A 23613-nucleotide genomic window follows, 5' to 3' on the forward strand; every position below is an offset into this window, starting at 1 on the left:
AGTATGATCTGCAGGGAATAATAAATACAAAACATATTTTATATTAATACAGATTCAGTTTTGCTGTTTCGATCTGGTTTGTATTTGTGTTTATTTATTATTTACATACATCGTGAATGTTATCCTACATAAACAGAAATTGAGTTGGATATTCCTTTTACTACTTTTTTCGAACGTTCACGTGAACGATACGCTCTCTCTGTGCGTGAGCTAGTATACAAGTTCGCTCAGTTTATTCATCGTGTATTTCATAATATTTCTGCTGCTTGTTTTGTTGTGTCTTGTAAACCGTTCTGGCTCCGAATGCTATTTGTATCGCCACTGTCTTTCGGTATCATAGTCTTCGTTGCAGGAAAAACTCGTGCAACATCATTAGCTTTACTCTCCGAATGCAACACACCGACGCATCCCTTTCGAATAAAATGTAAACCGGCCGCAGAGAGAAGTAGGCGTTACTTTGATAAGAGAGTATTTCGCTCTGTGTCTTAGATTATATAGCTGCAGTCAGCTACTCCAATGCAGTATATTTACGTGTCTATCTTCGGTTAAAGCAATGCGTTTTGTGCATGGCCGGTAAACACGGTATCTTTTGCTTTTTGTTGTTATTCTCAACAATCTCGTCTATAATAGTCATGCTGTGTGTTTGAAATGCCCTGCTAATGGTGTGAAAAAATGATTCATACAACGTGATAGTTGGTAACATAAATGCAAAATTTATAAATACAACTATCAAATCGTGGGCACTGTACAAAGCATGACATAACTGTAATCGCTGCTTTACATTCAAAATATAATTGATGTATAAAAACTAAATCTATTAGTATATATACTATATAAATCGAATAGTATTTAAGTCTTTTGCATTCAGGTGATTGGTGAAGTTTTCCAATTTACTACTTATAACAAATCATTCCTAAGAGTGGATAATATATAGACATTGTAATAAAATCAAGTGATGGACTAGCCCGGTATCTAGTTAAAATTCTGTACGTGATTTTAAAATTCGATATCAGTTCCGCCCATTTGGTTTTGTTTGGAAGTGCGAAAAACTGCAAGGAAATTTTTTTATAGATTTAGAAAAGCTAATTTATAGTTTAAACACATAATAATTTCATAATCAATAATTTTCATCAACTAAGGAACGCTTATTTCTACAATTTGAAACATCACAGACTTATATATATACTGTTAAATATGTTTTTGAACTATGGATAAGGACTGCATAAATAAATCGCATAAAATTCAATTGAAACTTCAAGAGTTTTAGGCAACATTATTGAATTTTTTATGCGGTGAATAGTTAACCCGCCAGGTTATCTAGCAGTACTTTAAAATTTTTTACGCATAACTGAGATGAGATAAATATATTTCGTTTTCTGTATATGATAGCTGGGAATGTTAGGTATAACATAACCTTCCGTCAGCCCTCCCTTCCCATTCTATAGGTAGTGGAGCGTTTCACGCAAATGTGTTCAAAAACACGATTTTTCAATAATTATTTTAAGTGAAAAACAATAGAAAAAAAAAACAATATCGCACGCAAGCCTGGGGGGCTTATGCGGTCTCGATCAACTAGATTAGTTGAGAGAATTCGTTATCGATATTGTTTTTTGGCACATTTTGCATGTGTAGGATAAGTACAACGATACACCGTGCCCCAGTGCTGAGTCGAGAAAATTTCCAGCTCGAAAAGATCCTCGACCTGATCGGGAATCGAACCCGATGTCACAACCGTGTGGGAGAGCTAGCCGACCGACATCGCTAACCACAAAACCACGGGGACCACGTGACAATAGAAGCTATTGATAATAATATATTCTAGTAACTAACAGATGACATTGTTTTTGTACCATTGATAAATGTTCTACTAGTAACCCCCCTTCCCCCCTATAACTCCTCCTCCCCCCCATGTAACAATAGGTAACGTCCGATATAACTCCCCCAAACGAACAACGTTCCTTGTAAAATGTAACTAACAAAAGTTAAGAACAACGTTTTCTTGTAAAATATTAAAGTTAAGTGCAAAACATTAACTTTTAGGTAACTTTCACCGCAAATTCTCTGTAACTCTTTACACAATGAAGATAGGAATTTTGTTTGTTCAGCAAAGATCCATATTTTCGCACATTCTAAAACTTCGCCGAATTAACCATTCCTCTATCTCTTAACACAAAAAAGTTGATATATTTGATACATGAAAACCTACTGTAACATATGCTCGCCGTACTCGAATATGGGTGGATTGGGACAAATGGAACCTTAAGAAGTTTATAGTACTTCAGCTTAACTTCAAGGGAAAGTATTGACATCATGATTCCACTTGCCCCTTTTTAACCTATACGTTTTTGAAGTAATCGAAAAAATGAGCTAAAATATGATATAACTTTGTAAGGAAAAGTCCCGAAGATATATGGCCTTTGGCAAAAATGTGTGTTTTGTGTGCCCTAACAATTCCTCCCAACAACACTTTCGTGTAATGCAACTAACAAAAGTTAAGTACAAAAAACTAACAGTCAAGTCCCGAAGATAAATGGCCTTTGGCAAAAATGTGTGTTTTGTGAGCCCTAATACTTCCTCCCAACAACACTTTCGTATGATGCAACTAACAAAAGTTAAGTACGAAAAACTAACTTTTAAGTAAGTTCCATATAATATACTTTATAGCTTTGTATCAAAAAAGAATAGGATTTTCATTTCTCCAACAAAGTTTCATAGTTTTGGATCTTCTACAACTTTGCTGAATAAACTATTCTTCTATCTCTTAACACAAAAAAGTATCTTTTTTTATTTTTACTATAATAAACTTTTCATATTTTTTACAATTTACGATTATGCGGGTCATTCATACAAGCAATTGTTCCAAAGACTGGGATGAGGGTGAAAGGCGCTATGGAGTTGAGTTTTGCTTTTTGTCTTATTGAACCACTGTGCACTGGTCTAATCGAGAGGACTGGCAACAAAGCCAACTGGATGATGTGTGCGATTTTGCTCTTCGTATCTTTAGTGAAAATGTTGTTTCTTCGCGAAAAAAATTAGTGTGATTGGTCAAAGTGTTAAGTTTAGGTTCTACTGCTACCCGGAAAAGTGAAGAAATGTGCCAGCGTAAATCGTGAAACAGATAAGTAGCATTTTTATTTATTGTGTTTTGTTTGTTTTTAGGTCGCACTTCAGAAAGATTGAAAACAGATCGAAAAAGATCGGTTTTGGAATTGTGTCTTGGACTGATTGAAGAGATTTTGAGCGCCATCTACCTTCGGATAGAGGGGCAAACAGTAGAGGCGCTCAGTGAGTGGTTGCCATATGGTTTTCGAATCCATTTTTATTATTTTTTTTTGTGTGTCCTACTTTAAAAATTTGACAGTTTCAGCTACGGAAGGTAGTATACCGAGATCTTTTTTGCATGCCTTAATACATCTTATTGTATTTTATAATTCGTTTTAATTAATCTCATCATATGAGCATCACTAGATAAATAAATTATAATATCTATATTGTTTGGATGACTTTTTTCGGTGAATGGTTGCGCTGCAATGTTGTTGTAATAAATTATTTCAAGTCATGTTTTTAGCCATGTTTTCAGCTGCAGAAAGCAGCACAATAACAACTATTGATATGTCGTGAATTAGAATAATATGAATTCATCCATTTTATTTTAGCACAACATAACTAACAATCTCCATATACGAATATTAATTTTTTTTTGCATTTTATACGTTAAAAATTTTAATATGTTACGATCTCTAAGGATTTCAAACAGTAAAAAGTGGTGCATATATTTGTATTCGGAGCGATAACCTTTCATCTAAAGAGTACCAACAAACATATTTGCTGCAAAATATTCAGCATAGGTGGGATGCACAAAATCTACGGTTCCGTCCGTAATGGTCTTCGTTTCTCCACTGAAAATCTTCCTTTTACTATTTTTTTCCCATCTGATCTTTCGTGAATAATAATTTTATGACCAACTTTTCATAGCTGTATGAAGAGCTTGAAGAGTCTTGCATAACTTTAGTTATATTGTTGCTGTTTTTTAATTTCTCTTCAAAATATCTTTTCAATTGATATTCAACAAACTTCCGATAGAGGTCATATATACTGCTAAATCCTAAATCATACAGCTCGTGTTTTTTTTCACTCTCAAGATGCTTTTTGCATGCAAATGCTCGCAACCTTTTTTATCATCCGATTCGAACAGCGATGAAAAGAGAGTTTTATTTTTTCTGAAGCTTCTAACAGGTCGTTTTTGAAGTTTTCTCGCGTACGTGATCGCTTGCAGTGTGTGTAAAGGGCGTGAGCAGGAGCATGATCGGCTTTATGTGATATGTTTAGAGACGTTGCGATACCATTAAACATCGATACTTAGAATCGATACTTGTATCAAGAGATGGTATTGATATTCTGATAGTATTGAGGCTAAGGTATCGATACCTACATGTATCGTTGTGCGATACCAGTTCATTGAAAATAAAAATCATAATTCTTTTCTAATGTATATTCCTCAAGATGAAGACATTCATTTTCATTCATTTCATTTACTGAACCTAGAAAAACTAGCTTCTTCAGATACCGAAGGCCATTTACGCTTTTTTTATAAGCTCCCGTTTTCGAAAAAAGCGGCTCGCAAGGCTCGGTAAATTAGACTTTCGGATCACCGTTGAAGAGGATCGTTCCCGTTGGTTAATCTACAGAAATTTCTGTTGAATTAGCATCGCTGATGAGATGGCATGCATGCATGCGATGCAACAAAATGGCACAGGAAACAGCAAATTTTTTGTTTTGTTCGTTCTTCTTTAGGTTGTTTTGATTTTTTTCGATACTGAACGGTGTGTATCGATATTGATGAAGTATCATCGGTAAAACATCGATACCAGATACTCAAGTATCGGAAGTAGAAGGATCGATTCTGTGTTAGTATCGATGGTATCATAACGTCTCTAGATATGTTCGATGTTTAATTTTCTCGCGTTGCATCTTGTATGCGCAGTGGACTGACGTCGATACTTTAAACATCCTGCCTGCGCTGCTAGTAAGCCGTTTCGAAGTTTATCGTTCGTGTTCTGAACGGACGATAACGGACGTTTTGTCCAGTTTTATGCCCTTGTTTTATGATTTTTGCAGCTTTTGAACAAATGTTAAAACACATAGAAAATTTTTATTTAATTATGTTGAAATCTCGTCAGCCGACATGGCTACCAAATTTTGATTGCGATTGTTTTGGCATTTTGTATCTCAACTCAGAACTCTGTTTTGTTCGATATGCATATTTGCATTTTCATAAATTTTCGAGCTATGAATGCATGAAACATTGTCAGTTTTTATACTCAGTAGGTATCTTAGTTTAATTATTCGAGAAGTAAAAAATAATCGGCGCGAAACACCGTGTCCCTGTGCGTATGCGTCGGTAAGAGGGAATAGAGCGGTCGCGCATAACGCTTCGGTGCAAACGCGTCTTCGGCCTGGGTGAGCTTTGCTCATCTAAGGATTTTCGGTATGTTGTGACTTCCGAGGTGTACCAAATCATTTATTTGAAGACTGCCCGCCCGTTGGTTCTATTCCAGCACGTTGCGATTCAGAGTAGGTTTCGTTCGTTCGATAAATATCGTAATAGATTAATGATTCGCGACAAAAAAAATTAAAATAATCGCGACAAAATATCGTAAATATTCGCAAAAAATATCGGGATTATGTTGTTTGGTGTGATACAAATTGTTACGATTTGTAGGTTTTCGAACATAACTAGAAACTTCAATTCTCCTGTATGCAGCGATCGTGGCGCGGTTTCATTTATATCGTCTCCTGGCGGTCGGTTGCCCAGAGACCGAGAAGTAACCCTATCGGGCGCGAATTTGTGTAGAAAAGATCGCACCATCAACCTCGATGGATCCAGATCAATTCCTTTCCACTAACACTAATTCCTTCCTTTGATACCTGTGGATGATGCAGAGGATTCCTCGGTCTCTAGTAGCAACAAGTATTAAACTAACACTCCCGATATCCCTTTCTCTATTGATCTGTATTGGGCGTGGCCAGCTACGTTATTGACCAGTGAAAAGAGAGATCATCAGGAATTGTACACTGAAAATGGCTTGCTTCTCCTAGGCACCATTTTGACGGTTCTTTGTGCAATTTCAGCTGATTCTGGTTAATCGTGGGCAACACACGGGCGATCAAATATGCTATGCTATGCTATGCTATGCTATGCTATGCATTTATAAATGTTCTACTAGCATATTTTTTCACGCTTCGGCCTGCTCTAGTGTAAAACGACTAGTTAAAAATTCAGTTGTAGAAAGTCAAAAAAAATTTCATCATTTTTTGCTTTATTAGAACTATACAAGCCGATACCACAATATATCTAACTAATGGTAGCAGTGGCCATAAGCTCCTACAGGAAAACCATACAAGCCCGCATCATGAAAATCACATTGGAGAAAATCGGCATCTAGATCCGATCCATAATGGGTTAAAAATAACTCAACGCAAAACCGGCTCAAAGTAAAATTGGTGAACGTAATACTCATTGTCCTCTTAACGCTAAAACTAGATAACTCGAGATTTGTCGATTTTGGATTAAGTAAGCCATCATATCTATCGCGTTGAGCTGCATAACATATCCAAACCTCGTTGAAACACATTAACAAGAAAAAATGTTATGCATCAATTACAAAACAACAAAGGGTAAGGACCGGCATGTAGAGATTCGTAGCCTTCTAGTAACAGAGTCCGCTTTGACAAGCGAGTTGTGATAGGCTCGAATCTTAGTAGAACCAAGCCATTCGTTGGTAAAATGACTTTAAATATGGGTTTATTCTCAGGCTCTTCTACACAAAACTTCCCTCCAGACTTGATAACCACTGGTCTGAAGACAACATGGAGCAGGTTACTTCTCTCAATAAGTAGCACTGCGAAAGGATTAAAAAAAGAAAGAAAAACGCCCGGACAATGCCACAAAAGATCAAAACTACTGGTCGCAGTGGAGTCAAAACAAAAAAAAAGGAACGGCTAAGCAGTGGCGCCCATTTTAATCAGTCTGAGAAAACGGCCCTCAAACTCCTGAATCCGCCAACGACAATTTCAATGTCTAGAACCAACACTCCGATTATCTAGCTGTTTTACGAATACATAAAATATCGTTCTACATAGAAGAATATTTGAATAAACATCAATCGGAAAACAATTAAACAAAATTGCAGCCATTCAGGCGCCAATTCGGGTGCTGTAGAAAATCCCCTGCAAAACAGATCCAAATTGCTTAGAATAGGTTCCGGGTGGTTGGAATAGTGTTCCCCGGTTGGTAATTCAATGGATTATTGTTAAACTTTACTAGAAGTGCTGGCAGAGAAAAAGATATTGAACAAATTGATGTATCCATATTTGTATTTCACCTTACACAATCATTTCGTTTTTCGTTTCAATACACAGATGGCTCCTAAAGCTGCTTAAAATATGTTCCCTACCCTATTTCGTAGTAGAAGGAGTGTGTTTTGAGTCAAAACTAGAACGTTCGACTCTTTGTTGATGCTATCTTTGCTATTGGAGGATATCTGGTTCTACAAACACTTTAGAGAATGTGATTTGCATTTATTATATTTTTATTCTAATTTACCACACAATGATAAAGCAAAAGACAAAGATATCATCTGTAAGATTTGTGAAGATTTTTAGAACAGAAACATAATACAAATCCCTACAGTTTGGTCCTCATAGAGCGTGGTTTTAAAAATTATAAAATCTAGCGGTTCCTTATTTTCACATAAACAAGCATTAGACTCTGCTAAAGAATGAGCAGTACAAATCATATTGATATTGCATGTATAATAGCCGTGAGAAAACTGTCTGTCTGTCTGTCTGTCTGTCTGTCTGTCTGTCTGTCTGTCAGTCTGTCTGTCTGTCTGTCTGTCTGTCTGTCTGTCTGTCTGTCTGTCTGTCTGTCTGTCTGTCTGTCTGTCTGTCTGTCTGTCTGTCTGTCTGTCTGTCTGTCTGTCTGTCTGTCTGTCTGTCTGTCTGTCTGTCTGTCTGTCTGTCTGTCTGTCTGTCTGTCTGTCTGTCTGTCTGTCTGTCTGTCTGTCTGTCTGTCTGTCTGTCTGTCTGTCTGTCTGTCTGTCTGTCTGTCTGTCTGTCTGTCTGTCTGTCTGTCTGTCTGTCTGTCTGTCTGTCTGTCTGTCTGTCTGTCTGTCTGTCTGTCTGTCTGTCTGTCTGTCTGTCTGTCTGTCTGTCTGTCTGTCTGTCTGTCTGTCTGTCTGTCTGTCTGTCTGTCTGTCTGTCTGTCTGTCTGTCTGTCTGTCTGTCTGTCTGTCTGTCTGTCTGTCTGTCTGTCTGTCTGTCTGTCTGTCTGTCTGTCTGTCTGTCTGTCTGTCTGTCTGTCTGTCTGTCTGTCTGTCTGTCTGTCTGTCTGTCTGTCTGTCTGTCTGTCTGTCTGTCTGTCTGTCTGTCTGTCTGTCTGTCTGTCTGTCTGTCTGTCTGTCTGTCTGTCTGTCTGTCTGTCTGTCTGTCTGTCTGTCTGTCTGTCTGTCTGTCTGTCTGTCTGTCTGTCTGTCTGTCTGTCTGTCTGTCTGTCTGTCTGTCTGTCTGTCTGTCTGTCTGTCTGTCTGTCTGTCTGTCTGTCTGTCTGTCTGTCTGTCTGTCTGTCTGTCTGTCTGTCTGTCTGTCTGTCTGTCTGTCTGTCTGTCTGTCTGTCTGTCTGTCTGTCTGTCTGTCTGTCTGTCTGTCTGTCTGTCTGTCTGTCTGTCTGTCTGTCTGTCTGTCTGTCTGTCTGTCTGTCTGTCTGTCTGTCTGTCTGTCTGTCTGTCTGTCTGTCTGTCTGTCTGTCTGTCTGTCTGTCTGTCTGTCTGTCTGTCTGTCTGTCTGTCTGTCTGTCTGTCTGTCTGTCTGTCTGTCTGTCTGTCTGTCTGTCTGTCTGTCTGTCTGTCTGTCTGTCTGTCTGTCTGTCTGTCTGTCTGTCTGTCTGTCTGTCTGTCTGTCTGTCTGTCTGTCTGTCTGTCTGTCTGTCTGTCTGTCTGTCTGTCTGTCTGTCTGTCTGTCTGTCTGTCTGTCTGTCTGTCTGTCTGTCTGTCTGTCTGTCTGTCTGTCTGTCTGTCTGTCTGTCTGTCTGTCTGTCTGTCTGTCTGTCTGTCTGTCTGTCTGTCTGTCTGTCTGTCTGTCTGTCTGTCTGTCTGTCTGTCTGTCTGTCTGTCTGTCTGTCTGTCTGTCTGTCTGTCTGTCTGTCTGTCTGTCTGTCTGTATTAATTGATATTTTTCGGTGAACAATTATGAAACATCTATTACTTTGCGTGACGTTTCGGCCTACTGTTGCGTTTCAGCCATCTTCTGACGCCTGCAATTTTATATAAAAAAAAAACAAACATTTTTAAAAAATACATAAAAAACACATAAAAACATTTTGTCATAACTGGCGCTTTTTTCTCTCACAACTCACAATTCGTTCGCCGCAGCTTTTCGTCACCTCTTTTAGCGCCGCACGATCAGGTATCACTGTCTGGCGGGTGTGTTGTGATGCTGTGTCCCCTAGGGGTACGCGAGAGCCTTCAGGAGGTACGCGAAAGAAAAATCAGTAATGGCGGACAAAGCCATTTTTAAAAAAACTTTATTTGTTGTTCAAACTTGCTCTTAAAACATGTCTGTAGCAATCAAACAAATCACAGTTCAATTTGAAACCTGAACTAAACTACCACAACATGATCTACCACTACTCTCTCCCACTTTGCGAGAACATTCCAAGCCAGGGGATACAATTGATTTGGAAAATATCGCCAAGGGGTACGCGGACAAAAAAAAGTTGAGAACCGCTGCTATATTTGATTACAGAATTCTAGGTAAGAACTTATTCTGACCTAAATGCTTGTATATATCTGATATAATGTTGAAAAGGCGAAATAGTAATCTGATAAAGTGCTGCAAGTGGTAACCATTGATATGCATCACTAATGCTGAATTGAAGCACCCATGAGATTTTTCTTTTCTGACATGTGAGTTAAGAAAAAAAACGAAAAAAAATTTAGAACCCTAATTATTTGGTGTCTGGCACGAATGCAAAAAAATATTCAGAAGTAATACATATGGTTTATTTTGTGCATGTGTTCATCCTCAACATCATTTGGAATTCATCAGGGACTTTTTTCATCTTCTGATATTGACGGTTCAGAAACCACGAGCCCAGGAGATGTAGATCCTGGATCCAACTCACTAGTTTACAATTGTTTTGTATTGGGTATTTCGAAAGTTTCATGCTTCCATATACCCGAACTTTGCGTCGAAAATTCCCACTCCTTAAAGTTTTTTTCCTTTTACGTGGAGTATCCATGTTCCGTCTATTTTTAATTGACCACTCGCTATCGCTCGTTATTGGCACTTACGAAAAAATAATACCCTAAACATTGAAAAACATGATATAAAACTATTGGGCCTAAACAAGGCTGAATTAGTGCTAATAAAATCCTATCTCCTAATGCTTATGGTTACTTGGGAAATAATGCATATTTTTAATACAGTAAGGTCGCTTTTTACGCGTTTTTTTTACGCGGGTTGCTTTTCTCCATTACTCAAAAACGGTACAAGATATCGACCTCATTTCAATCACGTTTTCCGTTTTAGGCCACGAGTGATCATATATCAGTTTTCAAAAAAGAACACAATTTTTGGTGTAAATACTCAAAATTTAAAATATTGCATTATGGTCTCTAGATTGGCCACTATCATATTCAAACGAGGTTTAAACGTTTTAGGACGGTTTTCTTTGTTATATTTTCAACTCAAAAAAGTCGTTTTATACGCGGGCCCATACAAATTTGAAACGCATCCCCCACGTAAAAAACGACCTTAGTGTATATTTGCTGTTATTATCAAATAATAGGCAATTTCCGTTGATTAGGGAAGAAGGAACAAAAATACATTAATATTTTTATAACGATACGAGTCAGGATCATGGCGATTAACTTCCGATTAAGGAACGAAAGCTCAAACATGTGGCAAAATTATATTAAAAAAGTTACTGTCATGTTCTTCAATGAATTTTCACTATAGCACTATAAACTCATTTTGTGTGTTTCGTTATCATTATTATAACATTTTTCAAGTTTATATTTACTTACGCGCTATTATTTTTAATCGGATCTTTTTATTGAAATGGGTTTTCTTACGCGATTTTTCAAAATTATGCGGTTTTTTATAAGCGGATATTTTCAACGCAGTACAACCATACGCGTAAAAAAAGACCCCAGTGTATACCTTTATTGAACTTAAGCATTCATGTGAATCTATTTTTACAAATAATCAGTTTGAATGAGAAAGGCTGAGTCTGACCGCTAGGTGGATTAATTTAGGTTTTTTTGTAATAGTTTTGTGATTTGAAACATTAAAACCACCAAAAATATGCAATTTTCTGAATCAGCATACTTCGGATCGTTTTCGGTTTGCAAAAAAATATTTTTTCTTATTTTCAATATACCAGCTTGCTTCCTTCAGCAAATTTGTGGAAAATATTGAAAGAAAAACAATTGCTGGAAACTGCGATGTCCTATCTGTACGTTGGACACGACAAAATAGAGTTTTTTGTGGAACACCCCCCATTAAAATCAGTTGTGCCTTTCTCCTAGAAAGGTATAGCAATCACTAGCAAAACCGGAAGTATAAAAGTGCTCCAAAGGGCCGAATCACGTATATCACTCGACTCAGCTCGACGAGCTGAGCATTTTCTCTGTGTGTGTGTGTGTGTGTGTGTGTGTGTGTGTGTGTGTGTGTGTGTGTGTGTGTGTGTGTGTGTGTATGTGTGTGTGTGTGTATGTGTGTGTGTGTGTGTGTGTGTGTTTGTGCAGATTTTTATTCTCACTCACTTTTCTCAAAGATGGCTGGACCGATTTTCATGAAATTAATTGCAAATGAAAGGTCTTGTTGTTGTGAGGTTATGTATCAAAATGTAAAAATCATGAAACGTCAATATCTCGAAAACTATACAACTGATTTGAACAGAATTGGTTTCAAATGAACGGGCTTACCTTTAAGTTTTGAATTTCATAAAGATTTGACTTGTGGTTCAAAAGTTATGAAAAGAAACGTGTTCTGAAGACTGTTAAATCTCACTCATGTTTCTCAGAGATGGCTGAACCGATTTTCATAAAATCAGTGTCAAATGGAAGGTCTAGTTGCCCCATAAGACCCAATTGATTTGTTTTGCATTTGGACTATTACTTTGCCTGTTATGTTTAAAAATGTGAAATCCAGTTATGAAAAGGAACATATTCCGAAAACTACTTGGACTCACTCACTTTTCTCAGAGATGGCTGAGCTGATTTTCACTAAATTATTGTCAAATGAGAGGTTCAGCATAACACCCTCAGCATAACACCCTATTGAATTTTACTGTAATCAAACTGTAACTTCGTCTGTAATATACCGAAATGTGAAAATCACGAAACTTCATTATATTAGAAACTACACAACCGATTTGATCAACATTATTGTCAGATGAGCGGGCTAGTTAAGGGTTAACTGATGAATTATGATTAAACACGTGGTTTCAAATTTTGGCTGCCCTATAGGTTCCCATTTCATTTGATTATAATTGAAAATAAGCCACCGTTATGTATTAAATTGTTAGTAAAACAACGAAAGTAAGGCGGGGGCCTAGCGTGGTTGGTAACATCTCCGCCAGACACGCTCAACGCCTGGGTTCGAATCCCAACGCCGACATAGGTGTCGATGGTTGTGGGGTGGCGTGATCTACTCACAACCAACCCAACTGGTCTAAGTTCAATCCTAGCCGACACCGGGAGTTTTCTGAGGCGAAAAATCTGTGGCCTTCCATCGCATGAGGAAGTAAAACCGTTGGCGCCGGTCCGTTAATCAACGGGTCGTAAGTTAGGGTCCTGGGTGGAGTCGCCTCCCGGGCGCCGGTGTTTGGCACAACAACAGTGGCGGAACTAGACCGACGAAAAATAAGCGAGAATGAAAAAAAAAGTTCTATTATCTCAAAGATTACATGACTTATTTGAACATTACTAGCGTTATACGAACGACTCATCTCTCAAACTTACAAATAACAAAGTAAGCTCAAAAGTTATGGAAAGAAAAGAAATTCAAAGACTATTTAAAACTATACCTGCTTTGATCGATGTATGTGGCCCCAACATAATTTAAATGTGGTATCGTACTATTTGAACGTTCCAAATTTGTTGATTCCTTGCGATGTGTTTAAAGTCTAGAATTGCACGACGAATCGGCCATAGGATATGATACCCGAGCAAAATTTAACAGCAAAAATGTATCAAAATGATTACATATTTTGCAAATGAAATCAAAATGGAATCATGCTTTGCTAGGTATCATGTTGAGATGAAGCCTATGAGTTATCTAAATTTGCTTTAATTTTGATCTCATTCGCTGCATTGAAAATTTGTTATAAATTTGAAATTATATTCAGTATAAAATTTGATGATCCGTTGGTATGTTGAATGATATGTTAAGATTGCCGGTTGATTCAATGTACTTATGTTATACGTTCGGCTGAGCAGTCACAAAAATTTAGAACTACTTATTTTATATGGGATAGTATAAAATAAGTAGTTCTAAATTTTTGTGACTGCTCAGCCGAACGTATAACATAAGTACACAACATCCCAACAGTCGAAAACTCATCAAAGTTTATGGTTGATTCAATTTTAGTCAATTTGACTACTATATTTGCATACAGATATAAAGTTTATAGTTTTTTCATCAACATCTATAGAAATACTAATGCATTGACGAAATACTAGGTCAGTTTTTATCAAATAACAGTTTTCACTCTTCGTGTAAGTGAACATGTTATAATAATGTTTTTTAGTAACTAATCTTACACCAATGATACAAGTGGCGCCTATTTTATCTACTAATATTTTATCAATACAATAGAAAAAAATATTTATCAAAACAAAAGAGTCATCGTAGCCAAGTTTTTTGCAGTAATCACTAGTTCGATATTGTGTGTTTTCTAACAAAATTCTATCGGTTTGACTAAATTCACGTTCATCATTAGTTTCATTTATAACAATATTTTCTGGAAGCACTTATTTCAACTACTGGAGAATAGTTGAACGGGTAAAGCCTGTAGTACACTCTTTGTCTAATGGTCAAATATTTGACCTTCTGACATAATGGTCAAATTTATTTGACATCATGGTTGTTGTTTGCCCGTGTTTGCCCCATGTTAAAATTGGAGAGTGACAAACAATTATATTTGACCAAATTTTTATCTGTCAAAAAATGACAAATATTTGACGCTCGGTCAAACAGTGTAATACAGGCCTAATAGTTTTATATCCTAGAATTATGCCGTTAGCATTTTCGTAAGGAAATAATGATGAATTCCACAAAGCTCCAAAATCCCTAGCACGAGATAAGTGAGTTAATAAATATATATTGAACACCATATTTAGTTTTCCGTAATATTTTTCGAACTTTTTCACGAAAATTTTAAGAGATTTTTCGCATCTTGATATTTGTGTGATGATGGTAGTCTTATTTCTAATAACTCAAAAATGTTTGAAGAAAGTATCATGAGATGATCAAAGTAAACTTTTGGAAGAATTTAAAAAAAAACATGGATAAAAGTAATTAAACAACATGTTTTCCCAGTCAGATGCCTTATTTTTTTTTTAAATCTTGCAATTTCCCTGGGTACCGAGGGATAGAACTTGGAGGGCGTATACCGATTAATCGTTGTTCAATTTCTTCCAGCTCACGTCCAACATAATAGGGCTTGGTATGATTAGACGTTGCTGTGAAAAGTTCCCATAATTGCTTGACTACTCCCAGAAGAACATTATTCATATAATCAGGGGGGAAACCTGTAATAATATTTGTAGGTTAAGTTGTAGATAACAGATGTAGATAATTACCATGTATTATATCAAAATCTGAAACATATAGAAAAATCGAGAGCCCTTTGATTCCAAATTGTGGTGTTCCAGTATCGTGTACTTTCATCATCAACCGCCGTGTTTCGTTATGGTTCCTAAGTTTGGATTGTTGGCAAGGGTATCGTACTTGGTTGCCATTGATTATTTCACCGCTGTGGAGACACAATGAGCATCCAAATTCCCCGTTAAATTGTGTCGTGTTCTGTACTTTTGGCCTAGCAATTGAATCTAGGCATGTTTGAAGTACTATCACCTTGTAGATATCATTGTCAACTTCCAGTCCATAGCGCAAACATTTTAATTTTTTGCATAGATTTTTGAAAAACATGCACATATCCGGATCACCTTTACTAAGCCATATAGCAGCAAGAATTATGTTACGTTTTGCAAAAGGCAAACGTAGTGGGAGATTATTTACTGCCAAAAAAATAGGATAACATGGCTTGTTTGTTCTCCAACGGTATGCTGCTGCGCCATCTGTATTTATTGATAGGGAAATAATTTTGTCTCCTTCCCCCTTTTTAATTTTGTTGTAAACATCTCCCCGATTAATATCTGACACGTTTCCTTTACTAATAATACTCTCGTACTCGTCTATTTCTTTGCGGTATATTTGAATTGTTTCTTTAATTTGATTCTCAACAGGGGTCATCCCCTGTTCAAATGTTTTTGAAGAGTAGCCTGGTACCAAACAAACAGTTTTTTTTGCAGGAGGATCATTGCCCAGTTCACACTGGCACTCAGCACAAAAATAAACTCTATAGGATTTGTATGGATCATGAAATGCAGCTATAAATGCTTCGAAGCATTCCGGAAGATTTTTCGTGCCAGTGATAATATTTATCATTTTTAGGAGGTCTACAACGGCCTTTTGAGATAGCTTATGTTTGATATAGAAATTAAGAATCATGTATACTGCCCATAATCGCATATCAGTCCCATCTAGAAAATCATCGAGTTGAGAAAACAGCGCTTGAAGATATTTTTCTTGTTTTGGGTATTTCAGCTGTTTGGGTTGGGTTATTCCTATTTTTACGACATAATGTAATGAAACAGACCCTAATCATAACTTCTTCATTTAAGAATTACCTTTTTCGTGAAAATTTGAATCAAAAATAAGGAAGAGACTGATATGCGATTATTTTGGCCATCGAGTAGCAAAATAATCGTATACCAGTCTCACTTTCAACCGCTCGGTGTAGGAGTAGTCATATTTTTCTTAAGTATTTTGAATATGGGCATACGTTCATGGTCGCAGACAGATTCTAAATATGCTGCATGAAGAATGACGGAGACGTCCACCCATTACTTACCCCGACTTTAAGGTCGTCGTTGGAAAAGCAAAACATAAGGTTGAAGTCTTGGATATGCTACTGAATAATTTCCTTTCTTACGTCTTCAGTGTTTTCGAATTACGTGCAATACGTATTATTCCTCATTAGCCCGTGCAATTAGCATATTGGAAAAGAAGTATTGAGAAAGGGAAGTTTCCAATTACATTACAACAGTGACTTGACGGAGGACGACGGCGATGAAAAGACGTACAAGCTGTTTTTCGCAAAGCAACTTGTGGTGACCACCCTAGAATACAACCCTGTCTGAACAACTGGCTGGCTCAGTGTTCTGATGAAGATAATAGATCAGTTTATAGTTGACTGTCGAAGAGTACACCTCGCGTTTTATTTTAGTAGCGTATCACCAGTCCCGTTAGCTTTCACAGTTATTTTAGTGGCGACGAGGAAATCGGTTTTTTTGTTTCTTAGAAATTCGCGTGTGTACGAGCATTTTAGTTTTGCGACAGTGTTTCCGTAGCCTACGAACAGTTTTTTTTTCCCGGCGTTAAGTTTGCTGGTGAAGTGGTTTCGCGGCGTTCAGTTTGCCAAAAGTTTGTTTCCCGCTGGTGTAAAAAGCGGCAGAAAAAAAAATAATTTATAAAAGTTTTGCCCCGCCAAGTGTTTGCGGAGAGCCAGTGTTAACAAGCGGTAGTGGTGTTTTTCCGCGAAATAATAAAAATCTATTAAAAAAAAGTTTATCCTGGTAGATCAGGTTTGTTTTACTTTTTGAAGTTTTTTTTATTTCGATCAAACAGGTTTGCGTCAACGATCACGTAAGTTTTTGCACAGTTTATCTTGTTTTAACTGCATGTTTAAAGTGCGATTGTAAGCCTTTTTCGACTGTTTAGCACGCAGGAGGAATTGCGCTTCATTTTGTTTTTTACCGTGATCGGATAGGCAAAAGAGCCATTTTTGATTTTGCCAAAGTTTATGCTGCACTACCATAATCAAACAGCAGCATATTAAAGTTTTGCATGTAAGTTCTGTTTGATTCAGCACTAACACTAATCATCGGCGGCATTTTTTTTTTTTGTCTGCTTCATCGCACCGCCGAAACAAATTGTATTCTTGCTTGTGTTTTTCGTTCCGCACGAAGCGGAATAGGCAAAAGTGTTTTGTTGTTCACAGCTGTCTTTTTTTTATGTTGAGTTGTGTGGTGATCAAATTCAGTTTGTTTTGATTTGATCGCACCAGTGAAATATACACTGAAAAAAATATTTTTGTAATTTTGCACACTAGTACAAGTTTTAGTTTGTCAATTTTTTTTTTTAATTTTTTTTTCTTCATCATGTCAAGTATGCCGTTAGTGAATCAAATCGAGCCGTACGTTCCTGGTACTATTCCGTTTGCGCAGTTTTTGGAGCAGTTGGACTGGGTGTTTGCGCATCATAAAGTGGTTGATCCGGCGGAGCAAAAAGTTTCGTTTCTCGCTACCTGTAGCAGGGAAGTCTACAGCGAGATAAAGCTTCTTTTCCCTGGCAAGGATTTGAAAGCTTTATCGTTTAAGGAGATTACGGATGCTCTTAAAAAACGGTATGACAAGACGGAAAGCGATTTGATCCATCGCTACAGATTCTACAAACGCGAACAAGGGCCGAATGAAACAGCTGTGGATTTCATACTAGCTGTTAAGCTCCAAGCAGAGTTGTGTGAATTCGGACAGTTTAAGGACATGGCGATTCGCGATAAGTTGGTTTGTGGAATCCGCGATGAGGAGCTACAAAGGCGTTTGTTTGATGAGGACGATCTAACCTTGGCGAAAACGGAGAAACTCATCACGAATACGGAAGCAGCAGGAGAGAGGGTGAAAATAATCTCTCGAGATTCCAGTTCGCGCCGTACGAGCGTGTTGAACAGGCTTGGGAATCGGGACAATCGGTCTGATTTCCGAGATCGCTCGCGTGGACGGAGTCGTCAGCCTAGCAGAGGAAGGAGCAGAAGCCGATCAGTTTCGTTTGACCGAAAAAATCGTTCCACTTCAAAGTCACGAAATCTGTTTTGCAATTTCTGTCGTAGAAGTGGGCATACACGTCGTTTTTGTTACGACTTGAAAAACAAGAAAAAGTCAGTGAAGTTTGTCGATTCTCCAGCAGCAAAGCCAAAATTGAACGAGTATCAGAAAAGTTTGAGACGTCGATTGAATAGATCCGTCTCGGATGACGACGACATGGACTGTTTGATGATATCATCAGTCAATAGAATCAACGAACCGTGTTTCCGTAACGTTTTCGTTGACGGCTTGCGGTTGAAGATGGAAGTTGATTGTGGCGCTGCAGTCTCCGTCATCAGTTTGGAGATGTACGAGGGAGAATTCGATCACATACCTTTAGAGACGTGCGACAAGAAATTAGCAGTGATCAATGGCAGTAAGTTGAAGGTGGAAGGAGAAATAACAGTAAAAGTTGAGTTTAACGGCCAAGCGAAAACTGTTCAACTGATCGTTTTGCGAAGTGGAAGTTGCTTCACACCTTTGTTGGGACGAGACTGGCTGGATGTATTCATTCCTGACTGGAGGAAGGCGTTTGGAAGCAGCATCAATCAACTGGCAGTTTGCCCGGACCAGATTGTTGCAGAGATACAGAGTAAGTTTGCCAATGTTTTTGATAAATCTTTATGTACGCCAATTAAAGGGTTCGAAGCAGATCTAGTTTTAAAAGATCATACACCGGTTTTTAAGCGTGCTTATGACGTTCCATACAGGTTGAGGGACAAGGTTTTACAGCACCTCGACTGTTTGGAAAAGGATGGAGTCATAACACCAATAGATTCGAGCGAGTGGGCGTCACCCGTAATTCAAGTGGTGAAAAAGGACGGTGGCATTAGGATGGTTATTGATTGTAAAGTTTCTATCAATAAAGTTTTGATTCCTAATGTGTATCCGCTCCCACTAACACAGGATTTGTTTGCTTCTTTGGCTGGCGCGAAGGTTTTCTGTTCTCTTGATCTGTCTGGTGCGTATACACAGCTATTGTTGTCAAAAAGGTCAAGAAAAATCATGGTGATTAACACAATCAAAGGGTTGTTTACGTACAATCGTTTGCCACAGGGTGCTTCTTCAAGTGCGGCTATATTTCAGCGGATCATGGATCTGGTTTTGAAGGATATCGACGGAGTTTACTGTTACTTAGACGATGTTTTGATAGCAGGCAAGGACTATTCGGACTGTGTACGGAAGCTTAATTTGGTCTTAGAGCGTCTTTCTAATGCCAATATTAAGATTAATCTGCAAAAATGCAAATGGTTTGTTTCAAGTTTGCCATTCTTGGGTCACATTTTGAGCGACAGAGGTTTGTTGCCGTGCCCGGAAAAGGTCGAGACTATTCGGAAAGCTAATATTCCGAATAATGTTTCTGAACTGAAGGCATTTTTGGGTTTGGTTAATTACTACGGGAAGTTCATACCCAATTTGTCCTCACGCCTCAGCTGTCTGTATCGTTTATTAAAAAAAGACGTTAAGTTTGTCTGGGACTCAGATTGTAGTCGAGTGTTTGAAGACTGTAAACAGGCGTTGCTGAGTTCAAAGCTGTTAGAGTTTTATGATCCGAGGAAACCTGTTGTCGTTGTAACAGATGCATGTAGTTATGGGTTAGGCGGCGTAATCGCACATCAAATCAAGAATGAGGAAAGACCTATTAGTTTTGTTTCTTTCAGTTTAACAAATGCACAAAAATCCTACCCAATTTTGCACTTAGAAGCGTTGGCAGTTGTTAGCACCATCAAAAAGTTTCATAAGTTTCTTTTTGGCAAAAAGTTTACTGTGTATACTGATCATAAGCCATTGATTGGAATTTTCGGGAAGGAAGGAAAAAATACGTTGTTTGTGACGCGTCTGCAGAGATATGTAATGGAACTGAGTATTTACGATTTTGACATTGTTTACAGGCCGTCAACAAAGATGGGCAACGCAGATTTTTGCTCACGATTTCCTCTTCCTGAAAATGTTCCGTTAAGTCTGCAAAAGGAATACATAAAGAGTTTGAATGTTTCCAATGAGTTTCCGTTAGACCATGCTTTGATTGCGAGTGAATCACAAAAAGATCCGTTTTTGCAAAAAATTGTTTACTACATGAAGCATGGTTGGCCACAGAAGTTAGATCGAAGTTTTTTAGATGTATACGCACAACACCAAGACTTGGAAGTAGTAGAGGGTTGTTTGCTATACCAAGACCGTGTCGTTATTCCTGATAGTTTGCAAAAGAAAATTCTGCGTTTACTACATAAAAATCACTCAGGAATAACCAAAATAAAGCAGATGGCCAGAAGAACAGTTTATTGGCATGGCATTAGTATTGACATTGAAAATTTTGTTAAAACTTGTTCTGTGTGTTGTCAAATGAACGTTGTTCCAAAGCAGGTACCACATTCTAACTGGATCCCTACAACAAAACCGTTTACCCGCATTCATGCGGACTTCTTTTATTTCGACAAAAAAGTTTTCCTGGTCATTGTCGACAGTTTTTCAAAATGGCTTGAAGTTGAGTACATGAAGTTTAGTACAGATGCCAGGAGTGTGAAGTCGAAATTTATCAGCGTTTTTGCTAGATTTGGGTTGCCGGACGTAGTTGTTACGGACGGAGGACCGCCGTTTAATTCTAAAGAACTTGTTGACTTTTTTCAGAAACACAGTATCAAGGTTATGAAAAGTCCTCCGTATAACCCCTCGAGTAACGGACAAGCAGAACGTATGGTAAGAGTGGTAAAAGAAGGTTTGAAAAAGTTTTTGTTGGATCCGGAGATGGCTAGTTTGAACACAGAAGATCTGGTGTCATATTTTTTGTTTGGTTACAGGAATACATGTTTAGAAGGCAGTAGTTCTTTTCCTTCAGAGAGACTGTTTAGCTATAAACCCAAAACGCTGTTGGATTTAATCCATCCTAGGAATAGTTTTAGGAATCATCTGACGAAGCGTGATAATGTGGATAAATCTGTGTATAGCTATAATACCAAAGATTATCATAAACCTGACTGGATTGACAAGTTGCGCCCAGGAGATCTAGTATACTTTAAAAATTTCAAACCTACTGACATTCGACGATGGCTTGAAGCAAAATTTTTAAAACGTGTTTCTTTAACAACTTTTCAGGTTTCCGTCGGAGGTCGGGTGTATCTGGCGCACCGCAATCAGCTGAAGCTGGTTGGAGCTCGCAGAAATCGTCACGGTTTGATTTTTGCGAGGGAGGAAGGAAGGAGTGTTAACCGGAAACGAGCGCGTGATGACGATGACGATGAAAGCGTTGACGACGATGCTGGCGGATTCCTTGGTTTCGCAGCAGATTCGTTTATTTACCGAGGCACATCTGACGATCATCCAATGGTTTGTGATTCGGAAGGTGGTGGCAGATCGGCGCGTTTACCACCTGAGGAAGTTGATCCCCAGGAGGGCCCATCTACGCGACAGTGGTCGCAATCGAATCAACCATCAAGCTCGAGTTGTCATCCAGAAAGTTTGCGTCGCTCTAGTAGACCGAAGCGTCCTAAAAGGGATGTCGATTTTATATATTAAAACAAACATAAGTTTGAGTTTGTGGCAGTATTGTTTCGCCACTATCTGAAAAAAAAAAAAAAGTTAAAGCGGCAGTCATGTTTAACCGCATTCAAAAAAAAAAAATGAATACCTATATGGCAGTGAAGTTTGGCCATTATCAGAAAAATATTGTTTAAACTAAAGGGGGGAGAACTGTGGTGACCACCCTAGAATACAACCCTGTCTGAACAACTGGCTGGCTCAGTGTTCTGATGAAGATAATAGATCAGTTTATAGTTGACTGTCGAAGAGTACACCTCGCGTTTTATTTTAGTAGCGTATCACCAGTCCCGTTAGCTTTCACAGTTATTTTACAACTAAAAACGATTTCTTCTGAGTTCTGACAATTTCAACTTGAATTATCATTTAAAGTAAGCAGATCATCCACAGGAAATTAACCCCTTACAGAAAGCAGCATTGCTCAAGGCTATTATGCCTCTGATTGACAAAATCAATAACCTTTCGGGAACGAACTTTCAGAAAAGGTGGCAGTTCCAGTATCTACTTAAAATTAACTTTTGTGTGGAATTTATTTGGAACAACCTTGCATTTATTAAATATTTGATGAATTTTTATCAGTAAAAAGCCTGAAAAACAGCACAAAATATTTGTTATATGGATTGAAGTAAAAAATATGACCATACTTATGAAAAACATTTGGTGGGACTGAATTGCGATTATTTTTAAGGTGGGACAATTTGACCTCACATTTTTTTCTAACTTTTTCAAACAAAACATACTTTTTTGTTTCCTCAATCGATAGTAGAGCAAGAAATAGATGGAATCTGATATTTAACTCAAAAACGATGAAAATCCATATGGGACTGGTTTGCGATTATAGGCAGTATAAGACATCATAAATTTTCAAACTGGTACACAACTTTAGTGGTCTGTTGTACGTTCCATACTTCAGAAATTACAAACCATATTGTACTTATGCATTTTATTGTTATTATTATTATTATTTTACTTCATAGGAGATCAGTCTTTCATTGTTATTCAAGAAAAAACTGGAACTTTCCGTCGAAATATCTTCATCTGAACTATCAAGATCCCGGTTATAGTCACCGCTGGAATTGAAGCTCGGCAGTTCATAAGAAATATATAGATCGCCATTCTGTGTATCTTTCGTTGTTGTCACTGGGGTTTCATTAGTAGCTATCATGCTACATTTATCAACACTGCTGATATATTGATGACGACAAACTAATTTTTGTTTGGGCTCCGACTGCGAATTGTCATATCCACAGTTGAACTCACTAGAACAATCAAAATTACTGGCTTGATGTGCTAGCTGTTGGCTTACGAATACTTTATTCGTAGGAGAAATGCTTGACTCTAGAAGGCGTTTACGTGGGGGCTGAAATTTGAATCGCATTGGACTATATTTAACTTTTATATTTTAGCAATAGTGCCTACCTTGCGAATGTATTTCTTATTCAGATACTCATTTCTCATGTAATGATGTCGCTGTTTTCGTTGCTGCATGCCGTAACGTATTGTTCGCGGATACAACTTCACTGCTAACATACACTATTATGAATTGCAATTTGAGATAACTATACTATTTTGTTTATGGTTTCCTCTTAAAAAAAAACGTAAACCTTGACAAAAGCTAAGCAAATTTCCTTGCTTCTACCGTCAAAGTTGTCTTTCTCTGATTGGTCGAATTTATCTAGCGCATTATTCAGTTTTGTCATTAGCTGAGGGAAGAGTGGCCAACTTGCTCTATTCTCCACGTCTTTGCTATGAAATCTGTTTTTGATTATAAATATTTATAAATTATTTTCGTTTGCCGTACGCAAAACCCAGTGCAACCATAATTTAATTTTGACGTGGGACTACGTCTTTCTTCACAATACTA

General features: G+C 37.7%; 1 protein-coding gene across 4 annotated transcripts; it reads left to right on the forward strand.

Moving 5' to 3' along the window:
• Positions 1-16556: 16556 nt before the first annotated feature.
• LOC129720757 (uncharacterized protein K02A2.6-like) lies at positions 16557-21997 on the forward strand. 4 transcript variants are annotated; one of them, XM_055672452.1, is made up of 2 exons: positions 16557-17201; positions 17522-21997. In XM_055672452.1, exon 2 carries the CDS (start codon positions 17523-17525, stop codon positions 21726-21728), a length of 4206 nt encoding a protein of 1401 aa, XP_055528427.1. In that variant the 5' UTR covers positions 16557-17201; position 17522; the 3' UTR covers positions 21729-21997. The 4 variants fall into 4 exon arrangements, with proteins under 4 accessions (XP_055528427.1, XP_055528428.1, XP_055528429.1 ...); XM_055672453.1 differs by having other exon boundaries at positions 16557-16998; XM_055672454.1 differs by having other exon boundaries at positions 16557-16937.
• The last annotated feature ends 1616 nt before the right edge of the window (positions 21998-23613 follow it).

This window comes from Wyeomyia smithii, chromosome 2 (genome assembly GCF_029784165.1).
Source record: "Wyeomyia smithii strain HCP4-BCI-WySm-NY-G18 chromosome 2, ASM2978416v1, whole genome shotgun sequence".
Taxonomy (NCBI): Eukaryota; Metazoa; Arthropoda; class Insecta; order Diptera; family Culicidae; genus Wyeomyia; species Wyeomyia smithii.